Below are 16,683 nucleotides of genomic sequence, written 5' to 3' on the forward strand. Positions count from 1 at the left end.
TCTAATTTGCTTTTGAAAGAATCAACACTTTCTGCTTCCACTGTCTCCACAAGGAGCCTGTTCCATGGAGTTACTGCTGTATGGAACGGGCTAGGTTTCGAGGGTGAAACACGGCAGCCAATTGCACACAGCAGTCAGTCATAACTACTCATTCCTTCAGAGTCAAGTTCACCCACTAAGAAACGACTGAGTATTTTATATAAGAGCAGCCGCTCCTGACAATCTACCTGTGGATTTCATTAATTAAGACACCGTCAGCGGTGGCCTTTGTGAGTACGCAACTAATGTGAATCGGAACCCCGTAGAAGTCGTGATCTAAACCACTTCGGTGTGAGGTGGGAGAGCGTTTGATGGGATAGCGAAATGGCCCTGCCTCTCTGCACTTTCAATTATTGTGCAGCCAGCCAGCTGTGGGTATCTGCTAAAGCTTAATTAAAACTGATTATGTTGCTTCACCGGATGTCTTAGGCAAGTGCATCGGCTCATATGGTTCTCAGCAACGCAGACCAGAAAAGTCACACGCCTTGAGCCCTGTTGAGTTTGCTGAGCTCGGTTAGGCAGCTCAGAGGGATCTTTAGGGGCCGATACACTCGGCTTCAGTTTTTTTTCTGGGCAGAAGGGGTAAGGGAAAAACCGCACGGTTGTAGATTTTCATTCCTTATTTTCCTTCGGTGCATGTGCGCTCATGTTACGTGTGGAGGGATCGAGTGGGGGGGGGGGGGGGGTGAGGGGGCAGTATTTTATTTTAGTCAGCCGCGTGCGTGTCTGATACATGCAGAAACCCATCGCCGTGCTTAAGAGTGCCCAAACAAAACCAATCAAGCGTTTCACACGTGGACGGGCTTTTCTACTTGTTTTCCGTGGCGTTCACACTTTCCTCACAGAGGGTTGCACCCTGCTCACCGAATCCTGGAGAGTTTAGGCCCTGAGTTGGCAAGGGGCCGACACCAAGAATGTTCGTTGGGGTACTTGTGGAGTTACACCAGCAAAAAAAACACTTGCTGCCTTTCCAGGTAGGACCACCCTAGTTAGGGCTTTGGCCTGCAAAATTAACAGGGTCTGAACAGGAAGAATCCCTCGTCAGTGAATAAGCTGCTCCTGCAAATTCCGCTGACAAGCTCAGGTGGCTGATCTGTTGTTAACAACGCCTTGGAATACTGCAGAGCTGCCTGGCCCAGAAACTGGATGACTACGACAGTCACAGAGGATCAACTCGATTCCAATATTTAATTGCCGGGCATCTCCGAGCCAAATGAGCCCACACTACATTCCCCCCACGCTCCTGGATTCAGAACGCCTTGTAAGGTGTAACTGGCAGAGAAAAAAATCTGCCACAAAAAATATGCTTTTTCCAGGGAACCTTTTCCCCGGCGGTGTGTTACACTGACTCGCAGCTCCAGGATCTCTGAGCCTGTTTGCGAGACTGCGTGACATAGACAGAAGGAAAGGTATTTTACGTTCCAAGTCTCTATTTCCCATTGAGTGTTTTTTTTAATCCCATCATTCTGGCACAAGTTATCGATGAAAACAATTTGCTAGTTTCTGAAAGTTAGCTCCTAAGTATGGCTGGCAGAGAACTGCTCCCTGGATTTAATTCTCGCAAAATATCTGCTCTTTCAGACAATGTCGCAGTGTGCATTCCTCGTGCAGAATATAACACGTTACCACCTCTCAATTTCTCTCTGTCTCTCTTTGCAACCCGCTAATGGCTAGATAAACACATGTGTTTGCATTCCTAGGAAGCCCAACAAACAGAAATCTCAGATCAGTGACACAGGAGGATTATTTCCCACTATCTCCGTTTAATCCCATTTTAATTAGGTTTCTTTCAATGATTAATTTTATACTCGAACACTCTGCTGGTACGTTTGTACTGCAAACTATTGAAGCCTCAACTGCAAGAAGGTTCAAATGCAGTTTGCTGTAATGTATTCCTTCGAATTACAGTGGGTAACTGAATTGAAAAATGCAGCTTTCATAAACACATTTGATGTGACAAATGTGAAACATCGCATTTTGCAATCCAGCAAATAATTTGAAAGCTGAGCCACTTATTTGATTGGCAAGATGCAGTAATCTTTCGTTTCTCCTCTATAATTTGCCCGACTGTTTTAGTTCAATTTGCAAACTTCATAACTGACCGGGCGATGAGGTGCACACAGTTGAAATCATTTCAAAGCAGGTCCATTTGGTAAATTTATTGCAGCAATTCACATTGGAGCCAGTGAGCTTTTCATAGACCAGCGTAAGGCAACTTAGAAGCTATAATTGACTAGCAGAGTGCAGGCACTGTTGTCCTCGATGGAATTAATGCCGTATTTCAATGTTACCTCTGTGCTCATTGAACTCCTACTATGCAAAATCTGTCTCGGAATAGGCACTGCACTGCAGATTTTCGGAGTGCTTAAATGGAAAATTATGATAAACTGTCAGGTATCTCTAAACATGTGGACGTACTCTCATGCGTTAAGCAAGCTCGAGGATTTCACAGTGAATGACAAGTCGAGCATTTTGGTTGGTTCATACATTACACAGCTGAACATTTCAGTAGATAAGACTGTAATAAATGGTAACCTGTCTCCATTTTAGAGGAAAATATCAGGCTACATGCAGTAGAAAGCTGTGTATTTTGTTGTGATCTCAGTGAACGTCTGTGCTGCAGTATACTGTGTAAAAAAAGAGGTTTTGCCTGACTTCCCTCAAGGGCAGATGCTCAGTAAATGAGCTGGTGTCCGAGACTGATGGTTAATGATGACCATCCATGTTCCTATGTGTTCCTGTGAAGTAGTTAGGAAACAAATCATCTCAGGGCTCAAGTCAGTTCAAAAGGGATATGAGCGAAACGATTTCTTCCTTTTAAGGAGGGGGAAGTCGTACCATCACAATCAAAAATACATCAGCAGATCATTTGGTTTTGCTGATGGCTCCATGATACAGTGACCTAGATCATGGCATGGTCACGCCATTGAATATTCACATCCGTTTGTGATCTAAGGCCAGCAAAGATCCCCATACGATACTTGCTATGTACTGTATACATTTGCCAAACACTATTACATCTCCCCCTGCCCCCCCTCCCCCCCAGCCCCCTATAAACATTTACTGTGTGGATTCCTGTTGTTAACCTATTTGTGGGACGCTGTGCAATTGGCTGAGGTGCTTTGCCCATAAAATACGCAGTCAATTCGCTTCACAGTAAGTGCGTGAAGTGCTTTTTAACGTCGTCCGAAAGATGTGGTAAGGCACGACATCAAATGCAAGGATTATTATTATTATTATTTTTGTCCCTTATTGCCCTTGTGCCTTTTCCAGTTGGTGTGTCTCCTGTCAAATCTGTGTGCAAAAGCAGCAGAGATAAAATCACACGGCCATGAGAAGTGGCTACTTCGGTGATTGTTGTCACTCCTACATGAACACTGCAATTTTGTTGTTGATGTTCTCAGAACCTAACCGTGCGGGGAAATTGAAGAGCAACAAAACCATGTAATGGACAAAGCTGTTCTTCACGCCCTTCTACTCCTGAGTGCCAGCGTGGACTGCTTGCAGTGGAAGAAGTTTATTACTTTTCTGAACACTTCAGAAGTGTCTTAATGGAAATGCCTCCATCATTGGCAAGGCGTAAACTCTGGCACTCTTACGTTGACAAGCTGTTAAGGTCCCTAACAGTAATGTCTTATCACCACTTATGTTGAGAGGGACGCTTATGTTGACAAATTGTTTAGGTTCCTAACAGTATTGTTTTATTACCACTTATGTTGATAGGATGCTCTTAAATTACTATTTTTTTGACTTACATGACTATTTTTGTAAATAAGTTCATGGAAATGCATGTAAATCAATGGTTCGGTAATCTTAATGAAATATATGACTTTTCTTGGAGTAAATCAATGAAAATACATGTACATACACAGTACAGAAATTTTTATCACAGAAAACTTATTGTCCACTTGTGACCACCTATGTCGACAAATCGCTCATGTCGACAAAATTCGAATGGTCCCTGACATGTCGACATAAGTAGATAGGACGGTGCAAGGGTTTTACCACAAGTTGGCCAAGGTTATGAATGTACTTCATTTGTGTCTTCATTAGGTTGGCGCTAACAAGCATTTAATAGGATTTACCTGATTTATGTTTGCTTGCTTTACTTGACAGAGGTTTTTAAAACCATAAAAGGGTTTAATAAAGTAGATAATAGACTATTTCAACTTGTCGACCAGGCTATTACAAGGGCGTGGATATAAGATAAGCAGGATCAGAGTTTAGAAGAGCTTCTTTAAGCAGAGGGTGATGAGAATGTGGAACTCGCTGCCAGCAACAGTGATTGAAGCAGGAAGCATCAAAGAATTTAAGAGGAAACTCGACACATACATGAGAGAGAAGGGAATAGAGAGAGGTGGGGGAGAAGGGAATAGTGGGGTATGGAGAGGCCATTATGAGGGACATGGTCACATGCAATGTAAACACCAGCAGAGATTAGTTGGGCTCAAGGGAAAGCTACGGTCCTCTACTTGTGTTATTTTGTGCAATGTGATACTGCACACGTATCTTATTAGGAAGCATATAGTCTCACATAGATTGGGAAAACCCCGTAATAAACACAAAGTTACCCAGATCAGTACATTTACTGAATGCGACAAAATGCACTCTTTGGTTTCACCTCCTGCGGAGTTTGCCTGTCTTTAGGGAGTGCGTGACGCTCTTTTGCTTACTATCCTTCCATCTGATGTGCTTGGGTAAATAGGAGCTTTTGGCTGGCTATTCGCTGCAACTCTTTACATAGCGAATTTCTGAGGAAATTAAATGCATTTGGGAGTGCCATTAGGGAAATACTGACTGTCTGAGAGCGTCCTGAATGCATGTGTCTGATAGAATACCTTGGTAGGACCTTATTCAGAGAATGTCAGTCTTGCTGTTGAATAGATTTTGCTTTCAGTGATGAAAATACATTTTGTCACAGTGTTCTTTTTAAACTCGTCTTAAGAATCCCTTTTATTGTATAAAAATATCCATCTGAATGGATCTGCAATTAAGTTCAGCATTCAAAAGATCAGCTTGTGCGTTATGATGACAATATATTGGTTTGTTTCCCAAGAAAATGTGTTAAACTGTAAAACAAGTATTTCCTTTTTTCTTGAATAGCTAAATCTTGGGTAGAACCTTATAACACAGTAGTTAATGGGAATTTACATGGGTAACATTTGCAGTATTCCCTCGAGCGTTCCTGAGAGAAGAATAAGAATCTCAAGCCCAATGCTGTCCTCCCCTGATGGCTACAGAATAATCCTTGCATTTGATAAGCAGCTTTATCACTTCATCAGAACATCTCATGGCCCTGAATAGAATTCACTGTGAAGGGGCATTGAGCCTGTTTCATGTCCTTCGTCAAACTCACTCCTCCATCAGCTTACAGCATTTCTGCCCCCAACCTCTGGAACTGCATCTGGCCTGAAGTCTCTCTGACTTACTCCCTCCCTTACTTCATGCAAGGTCAGTTTCAGGACCTATCTCTTTGAACGTGCTTTCGGTCATCTTTCCCCTCGCCCACACCCACCCGCTCAGCTGGGGTTCCCAGGCAGCACCGTTAATTGGTTTGGCATATCCTCCTGATGCGAAAGAGGCTGCATAAATGTAAATTCGGGTTGTAATATATTGCAGGGAGCACATATTTGTACGCAAACATAACAGCCAATGTACGCAGGGCAACATGTCTCAAACAGCCGTGAAGCCAATGATCAATTTTATCTGGAGCATGTTGACCAGGTCACTGGAAGGACATTTCCTTTTGTTTTAATAATAACAAATTGGAGTGTTGACCTTGACTTGTGAGCTCAAAGTCCCGGCTTGAACCCACAACCTTCTGACTCGGAGGTGAGAGTGCTACCAAATGAGCCAGGTTCCTGACAGCATCCGACTGAGCTCAACGAATAAGAGCTGGAAATCGAAACCCAGGAGCATTTTTGCCTACTTGGTCCATTTAATAATAATCCCTCCAAAACCAAAGACAATAATAAATTGGTCATTTTCAATCTACGACTGTTTGTCGGACATTGCTGTGCGCAATTGGCTGCCGCGTTCGCCCACAAATATACAGTCAATTCACTTTACAGTGTGTTTTGTGAAGCGCTTTGGGACGTCCTCCCGACGTGAAAAGCGCTATATCAAATGCAAGGATTATTATTATTATTATTATTTTAACAGTGGTTAGGAAATTTGCCACCTCAACCAGAGTGGAAAAGCTGACCTCTGTGACAATTGAGAGTAAAATTGTTCCAATAGTAAGATCAATTGAATATGTAAATATTTGCCCTTCTTTTTTTTAAAAGGACCTGAGGGATGAAAGTTCGCTTCTCAAGCTTCAATTAAAGGAGAAAGACCAATTGATTTCACAGCTTCGAGAAGAGCTGGTGAGTAGAACTTGCGACGCATTTCACAAATGTGGCCTTGCGACAAGGTCATTCGTAAAGAATGAAACAAATAATTTTCCATGCTCGTGTCAGAAACATGGTTGTCTGTCTGTCTGACGCTCGGATTAATGTACTTTGATGACTGTGCAAATTCTCGCTCCGTGACGCTGGTGAAGTCAGAACAAATGGACTAACCTGAACTGTTTGTTTTTGCAAGACTCTCTCAACATTGCTAATCTAACCAGGAAAAGCAATTAATCAGTTATCTTAAAAATATCAATTTGCTTTATATATTCTCATTCCCTTTTTTGAAGGGAAACATCTTTATTGAGATAGTGTTGCTGAAGTATGGGATGTTTGGTTAGTTATCTGGAACAAAGCAAAGATTAGCCAGTGATTAAAGTCTGCTAAAGTATGGCCTGATGTTGAATGACACGATTGTTTTTTTTCTGTGTATAAAGCTGTGGATTCTTGTCAAATTCTGGTCTTGGGATTGAGTTAACACATTGCTGGGGTTGGGTAGGGACATACCCCATGTGACACAGTGGTTTGGGTCAATTCGATGCAGCGTTTATAAGCAAAAACATTATAAGAATGGCTGCCGGTTGCTGCTTCCAGACGATCAGTTTGCCAGTTATATCACTCCCTATGACCTGCACATGTGTATTACGAGCAGGAAGCCTGACAATCAGCTCCAGAGACCAACAGCGTATCACGTTCTATCGATCTGTGCATTTAGCTTGTACTTGTGTTCTCAAGAATTGAACTGAAAGTCCAAATTAAGCAGCCTTACCCCATCTCCACGTTCCATTGCTCTCAACATTGTTTTCAAAATGTTGCATCAAATTCAACCTGAAAACCCCTTGGGTTTCTGTCAATTCCTTCTCACAACTTGGAGCCGTTCGACCCGAAATCAATGTTATTTTGTCGCTTAGCCTCTTCCATCGTCGCTGCTTTTAAAAATAAAGTACAAAATCTGCAGAGTAATCCCAATCATGCGTTCGCCAATTATCTGAACAAAATTTTGAATGACTTGTTTCGAATTCGAGCCATTGGCCCTTTGAGACACATTTCTTGTTCACAGCTCGCCTTGCTGTGATCATCGTTGCGTTGACTGAGCACTTTCGATGAAGGATCGATAATCGTATCCAAGCCTTTTGGTTCTTTCACCGTTGCTGACAGGCAGCTCATCTTGATGTATGCACGTTTCCTGTTCTAATGTGCAAAGTACTACATCCATCTACATTAAATTCCATCTGTTTTTCCTTAACTTATCCAATTAATTGGTCCAGATCCCTTTGAGTCCTATTGATCTCTATTATGCTCATTCACTGGTAACATAGCTTGATATCATTGGCAAATCCTGTATTACAAGTACAGGCAATGATTTATGAATCACCAGCGACCCAGAAGAGATCCCTCCCTGAGGTTCCACGCTCTAGTCATCCAACCAGAATTTTGTCTCGTTTATCATCACATTCCCATTATTCGTGCCGTTTTCCATATAATTTGCTATTTTGCCGTCAATTACATGGACCTTAATCTTTCTAGACTTGTTTTCACAGACTTTATCATTCGGAATTCATGGTGGAGGTGGAGAGGTAGCTCCTACCTTTTAGTTGCGATAAATATCACCTGGATCACAAATCTCATGCCGGTGTCAATATTTGCCCTGTGGTAAACACACAGATTTTTATGAAACGGTTTAAAACTCATTCATTTCCCTTTCTGTTCCTTGAGCACGCTCAGATGCGTTACACGTGCTCAAAACACCTGGGTACATTTTGGACTGAACATTGGTCTTACAGTCACCTATTGTACGGATATTGGGGTCAAAACACAAGTAGAAGTAGAAATTCCACCTGGATCTAGGTGGACTCATATTTTTGACTCTTATTTTCTGTAGCGTTTCAGTGCATCCGACAATACCGTCGAATCCTTAATAAGAACTTACGGAAAACTAACTATGAAATGTAAACTATTGAAGGATTTCCTGAATACCAATCTCTCTGAAATATGAAGAAAACAGATTTAATCTAATCCATGGTGGAATTACTATCCCGGTCTGTATTTATCACTGAAAGTTGCAGATCGCAACTCTTTCTGGTCACTAGCTGTGTCATTGCCTCCCTAGAGGAACTCTGACCCAGTCTATTTGTTGGGTCATCTGGTTACATGTAGAAATCGTCATTTACGACTTTGTTTAGAGTTCAGCATTTCTATTCCAACCCCCCACCCACCCACCCACCTACCTGATGTAAATTGGTTAAACAGGGTACGATGTCAGGACATTAAAAAGCAAACAATTTGCTCACTTTTGCTCTACTTTCAGTGTTCCTACCATTCAGAAACTGGCATTGACATAATTAACTGAAGTCGGAGAAACACGCAATTTGATTTAAGGCCTTGTTGAAGGCCACTAACGGAGAAAGTCTCGCTGAATTGCTTGCCGAAAAGTGATTTAAACTTGGGTTCCGCCCGCCATCCGTAAGCTTAGTGAACGGGAAAAAGAGGCAAATAATGGGAGAAATATAAATTGACACCATCAATAGAAAAAGACCTGAATGGTAGAGAAGAGAGCAATGCCCGGCAGTACACATGCAGGGAAATTGGTGACTATATGACAGGAAAGGAGGACTCAACCAAGAACATTTATCAACGAAGGGCATCATTGAAGCACTGCATGTCAGCTTTTCCACCACATGTGCCTCGGCAGTGACCTGCCTCAGGACCACTTTCCTGCCTTCGAGTTGCAAACAGGGCTTTGCTTTCTCCTCGTAAACCGTGAATTTCCTTTTCCGCACATTCCTTCACCTTTCTCTATTTGCTCGCTGCTTTGGAATTAGAATGCATCACACCTCCTTCCGGTCGAACTCAATCTTCCCCAGGTCCTCAAGTTTGTGTGTGGAACTCCATAACCTCTGTCAGGCTTCTCTTGCTCCTAATGGGCATCGACACTGCCTTCGTTTATACTGGAACCAAATCTCAACGGAAGATCCTGGCCATTAAATCCATTTTTTTTTTAACCACTTCACCTCATTAACTTGACTTAATGTGTTACCTCATTCGATTTTAATATGTTGCATTAAATTAATACATTTTTGAAGATTCGCGGAGCTTGATTTGGCGTTTGCTTGTCGTACGGGCCAGAAATAGGTCAGCCCACTTATGAGATTGAAATCGTTTTCTTTAGGCCTCGGTAATGGATTCTCTCTACATGCAGCTTCCTGGGGGTTGCCTGTGTACCAATGTCAATTTGAGATTAGTATTTAAATTGTTCAGTTTAATGCTGTGCACCTACTGCTTGCAGCTGCACCATCAATTAACTCTCACAAGTTCCAGAAACATTCATAGGCATGTACAGGAACGGAAAAGATTACTGCAGTTGATTCATTTCGTTTGGTCACAAAGCTGCGATATTTTTTCTTGCCAATGTTCTCCACTCCACTCTTCCGTTCTTCGGCTCCTGAAGGCATTCGGATCCTTTTTTGCTTCTACTGGGGATACAGTTTCACTGGTGCCCTCTCCAGTGCCTCATCCAAGTGGTAGTTATGCACACACACACAGACGCACGTTGCCGGTCAGTGTGGTGAGGCAGTTTGCACGCAGCTGAGACGGATCCAGCGCTCATATAATATCCACCCCTGGCCTTCCTGGTATCTGTCCTAAAATTGCCCTGTCCAATTGTAAACCTATGTCCTCTTGCTTCGACTGTCATGGTGCGTGCTAAAGTGTCGATCTGGATTTACTTTTTTAAATCTCGCTTTAATGAATTACCCGCATTAAATGAGATTGAAAATGTAATGCATGTTGCTGTCCACTCACTGCCTGGAGTTCCTGGGCAGCCTTATGTTGGGGTGAACAGAACAAGATGCACGTTTCAAGGTGCGTTCTGACCAGGTCACTGTAACAGCCTGAGTATGATGTCTGGGGACCTAAACTCGACTGCTCTAGCAATGTAACCCAGCATCCTGTTTGCCTTGGTTATTGCTGACTCGCACTGTTGTGAGATAGTGAGCAGTAAGTCAAACTAACACCCCCTGAATCTCTTTCAGTTCAATGCCATCCATGAGTACACATTTCCTACTCTTGCTTCCAACACGCAGAGGTATTCACCTGCTGGCGGGTTAGAGGGTAGGGCTAGGATAGTGGAGTGGACCTTTCTGTTGACCCCCGAGACACAAGGTTTGACCAGGATAGACAGGCTTCGTCTGTTTAGCCGGCTTTTCAAATTCGGAACCGAAGTTACTTGTGTTTTACATTTTAAAGCGCATTTACTTAATAACGCAGAAAGACGTACAAGTTTGAATTGGTTCAGTAAACGTGGATACAGTCGGCAGGGTTGCGCCAAACAGAATTGGCTGATCTGCTCGCGTTGTAGCAACGTCACTGCAATTGACGACGTTAAAAGTTCTTAAGCAGCAGGCGAATGTCTCTTGCTTCTCATTTCTCTGTTGATAGTAGCGGGCGTGGAATCAAAGAACCAAAGTTGAACCTCTTAGTGGTTGTGCGGCAGCCACATTCTGCAGTCTGTTCTTCTCCTCTGCTTTTTGTTTTCCCCCCCCTCCGTTGTTGCTGGAATTACCGGAACTTTGAACCGTCGAGGTCAAGGAGCTTGAGTTGCAGAGCGAGGGAAGATACAGATGCACTCGCTCTCACCAGCTCGGAGCAAACCCCAAGGGATGGCCAACTCTGACTGAACAAAGTATGGCTTTGCTATATCTCTTTTATCATTATCCTTTTTTTTAACACTGCGATGGTCGGTGTGGATCTGCGCATTCTCACCCATCCATCTGATTGCCGTTTACGGGCTGGGCCCATCCTTCGGTACAGGACCCACGAGCTGATTCTGATTAAAACAACGCAGAACCTTTACATCAACAGAGAGCTGCAGCTGTGATAAACACACTCCTTACCTTCTGAACTAATTCAACTCTTCAAGGCACAACACACTGACAACTGGGAAGACTTATGCCAACTACCCTGTAAACTATGTCATGCTGAGATATAAATTCTACAATTCAGCTCAATTTAATTTGGTTTAAAGGTCTACAAGTCATTTCAATACTGACTAACTAGCATGAGCAGGCTTCATCCGATCCAAGCAACCAATTTAGAAGCAAGATTTCATTGCACAACGTCAGCTTGACACTGGCTAACAAACCGAAGCATTTCTAAGTGAAGTAAAACGATAATTTAAGCAATGATCAAGTTCTGAACAGAAAACTACCAGGCTCTCGGAGTAGCTAGCACCAGCTTTTTAATGTCAGTTTAGACGTCTTGGGGTGAAAAAGTACAAATAAAAACAGTGCTGGAAATGTACACTGAGTCAATCCATATCTGAAAGACAAAGAAACGATGATATTTAGGTAGGATTATGTGTAAGTCCCAGTATTGAAATGTTAACCTACCTTTCTCTCTACAATGCTTTTACATTTTCAGTACTTGAATATCTGGCATACAATGCTTCAATATTTATGCCCTAGTCTAGGCTGACATTCCAGTGCAGTGTGTATCACCAAATTGTCTTTATATATTTCTATATATTATACATTAGCTATATATATAAATGCAACTGTAGATCTGTAATATTTGAAACGGCTATTTCACAATGAGCGTCATAAATGTAACTGACACTTTTCACACATTTCATTTTGTAAAGAAAACAAAAGTGGGGAAATGGCAAATATCACAATACACAGGAGCTGAACTATATTTCCGGTGCCGACAACTCAAAGGAGAATGGAATTCCTTTGAGTTTGTTAATCTTAATTGACTGAAAATAGGCTATTGCCCCAAAGGTCAAAATGTTCTTTCCCTGCGTTAGCATTGAACTGCAGTCTGGTTTCTTTGGGAAGCTAGTTTCAACTCAATGCCTATTATATTAAATTAAGTTCTGCTGAGAGGAGGGAGAGGCTATGACACAGAAAACCAGCTGGAAATGGAAAGATAAAGGTAAGTCTGCTTTTGAGACAGAGATCCACTTGCTGAAAATGTTGGTGACTGCTGACGCACAGATGGTGGGATATCTGGCGTACCGTGCTTCAATAGTTATGCCCCAGTCGAGGCCAACATTCCAGTGCGGTGCTGGGGAATGCTGCGTTATGTGAAGTTCTGGATTGTTTTTTGTTAGCTGAATATCTGACCTGTAGGGAATCACCATGCTCGAGAGGATTCAAACCGGACTAAGAATTCCACAAACGTATGCTGCCTACGCATGGAACTTTCCCAGGTTCTGGAATTGATATGCGTTGGGAGTGCAATTCCCAGGATTTCGCGAGCAACATTACCGTACAGGATCCTGGTAAATCCGAGGATTGAAACCGCTTAATACGCACTTTCCCTCCTGGAGGGAAGCATCCTATATACCTGTGCGTGTTGGCTGCCACGTTTGCCTACAAAATGCAAAGTTACTGCATTCCGCGATAAAATCTGGGAAGCAGCATGCGGCAAGCCCATTCGCTTAGTGGAGGGGATGAGCAGAGGAGTAGGTTAGGAAGTTGATCAGAGCGATAAGGAGGTGCTAGCGAGTGGATGGATTTATAAGGAGCTTGGCATCAATCTGCTAGGAGACTGGGAGACAGGCAATGACTGCGATGATGGGTGCGCAGAGTTTTGTGCAGGTGAGGTTGTGAGTAGTGGAGTTGGGGATCATTTGATTGGTAGAACTAAGGAGAGTAGCAAGCGGTGCATTGGGAAAGTCTAAGAGGGATGTGATGAAGGAGCCAATTGGGAAGATTCCCTTCCCCCAGTCTGTCCCTCCAAGATCAAGCCCCTCGAAAGACACATGGCTTCGGCTGGTGTGTCAACTCCAATGCCATGGAGTCCTGCAGACCAGCCTGGCTCGAGAACTGGATCACTGAGACTGTCAACTTGATTCTGACATACAGTAGCCAAGCATCTCAGACCCATTGAGGCATCTCAGACCCATTGAGACCCATTTACATCCCATTCCTACTAAAGAGGTTTCTAAGCTAGTAATAGTACCCCACACTTTGTACTACCAAAGGTCAAAATGGTATCGACAATTCAATTTTAAACTATTTTTCTGAGTAACAGGAAGAACAATAACTGATCTGTTCATCCATTTTTTATGCTATATGTATATGTATATATATACACAAATATATATATATATCAGGGTTAAGCTTCTTTTGAGATGTATTGTTACCATTAATTGTGCAACTTGCATGAGCTCAGAGATGGTCTTTCAAGTGAATGCCTTGAAAGTACTTTAAAATCTCCTTCAATGCTTTTTCTGCACGAAAAATTGCGAACGATTATTAAACTGTCAAATATTCTTTCTGTGAAAATTAAATAGAAGCACTTTGGAAGAAGTTTATCTCTGTAATAATTACATTAAGTACCTATGAGAAGTGGCAGCATCACTTCATTTCCCATGGAGTTTGGATTTTTTTCCTATTGTGTATCGTATTTGGGGGGAAAAAAAAACCGATGCCGTGATAAACCTCTGAAAGTCACATTTTATCCATTCTTAGTTTCAGCAAGTTCCAATCATTAAATACAGTTCCCCATTTATTTCAGACTCAAATACTCTTCTTTCATGTTGCAGACAATGAACTTCAGGTCAACGATTTGCACACAGTTTGGCCCCAAACAGCTATGAATTTACTGACTGATATTTTACCTGCAGGATAACGTTACCCAAATAGACGGGATCCAGGTACCTCGGTTTAGGTCTCATCCCAAGAAATGTACTTCTCATTAGTTTAATGCATCCCCAGCACTGTAGGGCTGCAGGAGGTCACGTATGTAAGTTGGGGCAAGTGCCTGGAGGGATTTGAGTGTCAGGACAAGGATCTTGGATTTGATCCGCAGAGAGTTAAGAAACCAGTGGAACCCAGTGATCATGGGCTCACAGAGTCTGGTGTGGAGAGGATACAGGCTTAGTGGTCTGAAGCTTGTGTGTTAAACAGTTGGGAAGTCCAGTGAGCAGGACATTGGAGTAATCAAGACTGGACATGGTGAAGGCATGAATAAGTGACTCGGGAGTAGTGCTGGAGGCGAGTGAGTGAGAGCCCAAAGGTACGGCTTGAAAGGCAGGTGAACAAAGATAGTTAAAACAAGTTAGAACTTATACAGGAATCTAGTGTCTCTTATATTTGATGGCTACACTTTTAGCATTTCCTTTATTTATCAGCACTCTGACCTCACAAGGAATTCTCCCCCGTCCCAACCGCCCTACCATCGGTGGCCGGGCCTTCAGCCTCTCAGCCCTGAGGCTCTGGAACTCCATCCCCCGGTGCCTTCGCCGCTTCCTCCCTTTCCTCCTTCAAGGCCGGTCTCAAAACCTTTCTCTTTGAGTGTGTCTTCAGCTCCCCTCTTGACTCTCTACCCCCTCTTCGCTCCCTCCCTTCCCTCCCCTCACCCTGACCATCTCCCCCCCTGCTCAGGACCTGACCCAACTGTCCAGCGCCTTGGGACGTCCTCCCGACGTGAAAGACGCTCTATAAATGGAATTTTGTTGTTGTCGTTGTTGTTGTTGTTTGCTGCAGTCCCGAGAACCTTTTCCCTCTTTCGGAATTTTTTTTATCAACAAATAGACGTGTTAACAAATCGGGATTCTAATTAATTCCAAATATGTCTTGAGTTGGATTTTGCAAGACATCAAATGCACCATATTTCCATTTCAGCACAAAGCTGCTTACAAGAGTTACATAGACCTTACAGCATGGGAACAGGCCATTCAACCCAATCTATCTGTGTCGGTGTTCACACTCCACAAAAATCTCCATTCAATCTTTACTCCTTTCCATACCCTTCTATTCCCTTTGCACACACTAATGCTGTACAAACAGCCATGAAGTGAAATCATTAAGTGCTCATAAATGAGAACTGGAGTTGAATAGTTTTGAAGGGAAAGTCTAAAGGGAATGGAGTTGTCAATGCATTAAATTGCTTGATCCTTTTTAACACTAATCCTTTGAGTACCCGTAGATCTAATGAGCTGGTGGTCTCAGCAGGCTGACTATTTTCAGCTCACCATCATGATGCTAAAGCATCTCTAACATTGCATTCACCAAGCCACGCTAACATGCGGTTTGTTTCGCTGCTGTAACATTAACCAACATAATGGAGAAACAAATAAAGAGTGAAAATATTTTACTAAAAAAAATTACCTGTTGTCACTGTGTTCCTCCCTAAACTTATCGTTTCATCCTGACAGTGCCATCTATTTTGACTAGGAGGGGCAGAGCAGTCACTGGGAACAGGGAGTTTTCTCCCACTGAGCTCCTATTAACCCTGCAAGGCACAATCTTAACTGGTATATTGGTCGTAGCTGGAAAATCACTGGGTAGTTTGCCAGACAATGGCAAGCTGTGTTTTAGTTGATTCAAATCCAGCGACTACCCCCAATTCATACTTTGGCATTTCTCGGCCTTGGCTCTTACCGACCTGCGCCTTTTGCTCTCCGGAATTAAGTAACCAAGGGAGAGTGCCTGTTGCTTTATAGACACAGAGAAATAGATGCATGTAGATCATCATGTACATATATGGAACTCTTAGTTTACTTTGAATACTCTTCAGCATGCTGTGGGTGAGAGCTATTTGCTTCTTTTGAAGTGTTAGAAATCAGCTTCACAAGCGATTCTGGTAATCAATGCAAAGCTTAGAAAGATGGAAGACTGATGGGGGGCATATCATTGATACAATCGGATCAATTCCTCCTGCAGTATTCACATCTAAAGCAGAATATATGGGCTGTAGATGAGTAATCACATCGACCGCCACTGAGACACAGAGGCACTTGAAAGATTGAACGTGTCTGCAGTGCTCCAAAGATTATGTTTTGTACAGGGAAAGTAAACCCACTGGTTGCCTCTTGTTAAGCTGTTATGTTCCTTGGGTTGAAGGAGGCCTGGGAGTAGACACGTTTATAATTGATGAATAAGGAGTGATGGCCATCAATTGTCTCCATTCACGATTTAAGAGCAAGAGGAGGAGGGTTACCTACACTGGGATCTAACACGTAAAATATGCAAGAGGTTTTGTTTCAGTGTTAGTCATGCACACCATATTTCTGTGAATGTATTTGTCTAAAGGGGATTTCTATTGTGCTAAACTATGCCTTAATGTAATGCCCACACTTGGCGTCACTCACTCCTCTTCCTTCACTCCTTGGAGAAAACAAACATTGGGGCAGAATTTGAGAGATTCTCAAATCGGTTCGTAAATTTTGTACCTGAAAGATAGAGGATGCATCTTAGGCTGATCCTCCAGACCTCTGCCATCTTTCTCACAGAACACCGGGAAG

The 16,683-nt window shown here is 42.8% G+C and overlaps 1 protein-coding gene across 1 annotated transcript in view; it reads left to right on the forward strand.

The window, feature by feature from the left end:
• The window catches only part of ccser1 (coiled-coil serine-rich protein 1), a 444,926-nt gene that overhangs the window by 332,935 nt on the left and 95,308 nt on the right, over positions 1-16,683 (forward strand). Inside the window, exon 10 of the mRNA XM_042337524.1 lies at positions 6,327-6,407. Within this exon, the coding sequence (XP_042193458.1) occupies positions 6,327-6,407 (81 nt within the window). The remainder of the gene's footprint in view (positions 1-6,326; positions 6,408-16,683) is intronic.

Source organism: Callorhinchus milii, unplaced genomic scaffold (assembly GCF_018977255.1).
Source record: "Callorhinchus milii isolate IMCB2004 unplaced genomic scaffold, IMCB_Cmil_1.0 Scaffold1, whole genome shotgun sequence".
Lineage (NCBI taxonomy): Eukaryota > Metazoa > Chordata > Chondrichthyes > Chimaeriformes > Callorhinchidae > Callorhinchus > Callorhinchus milii.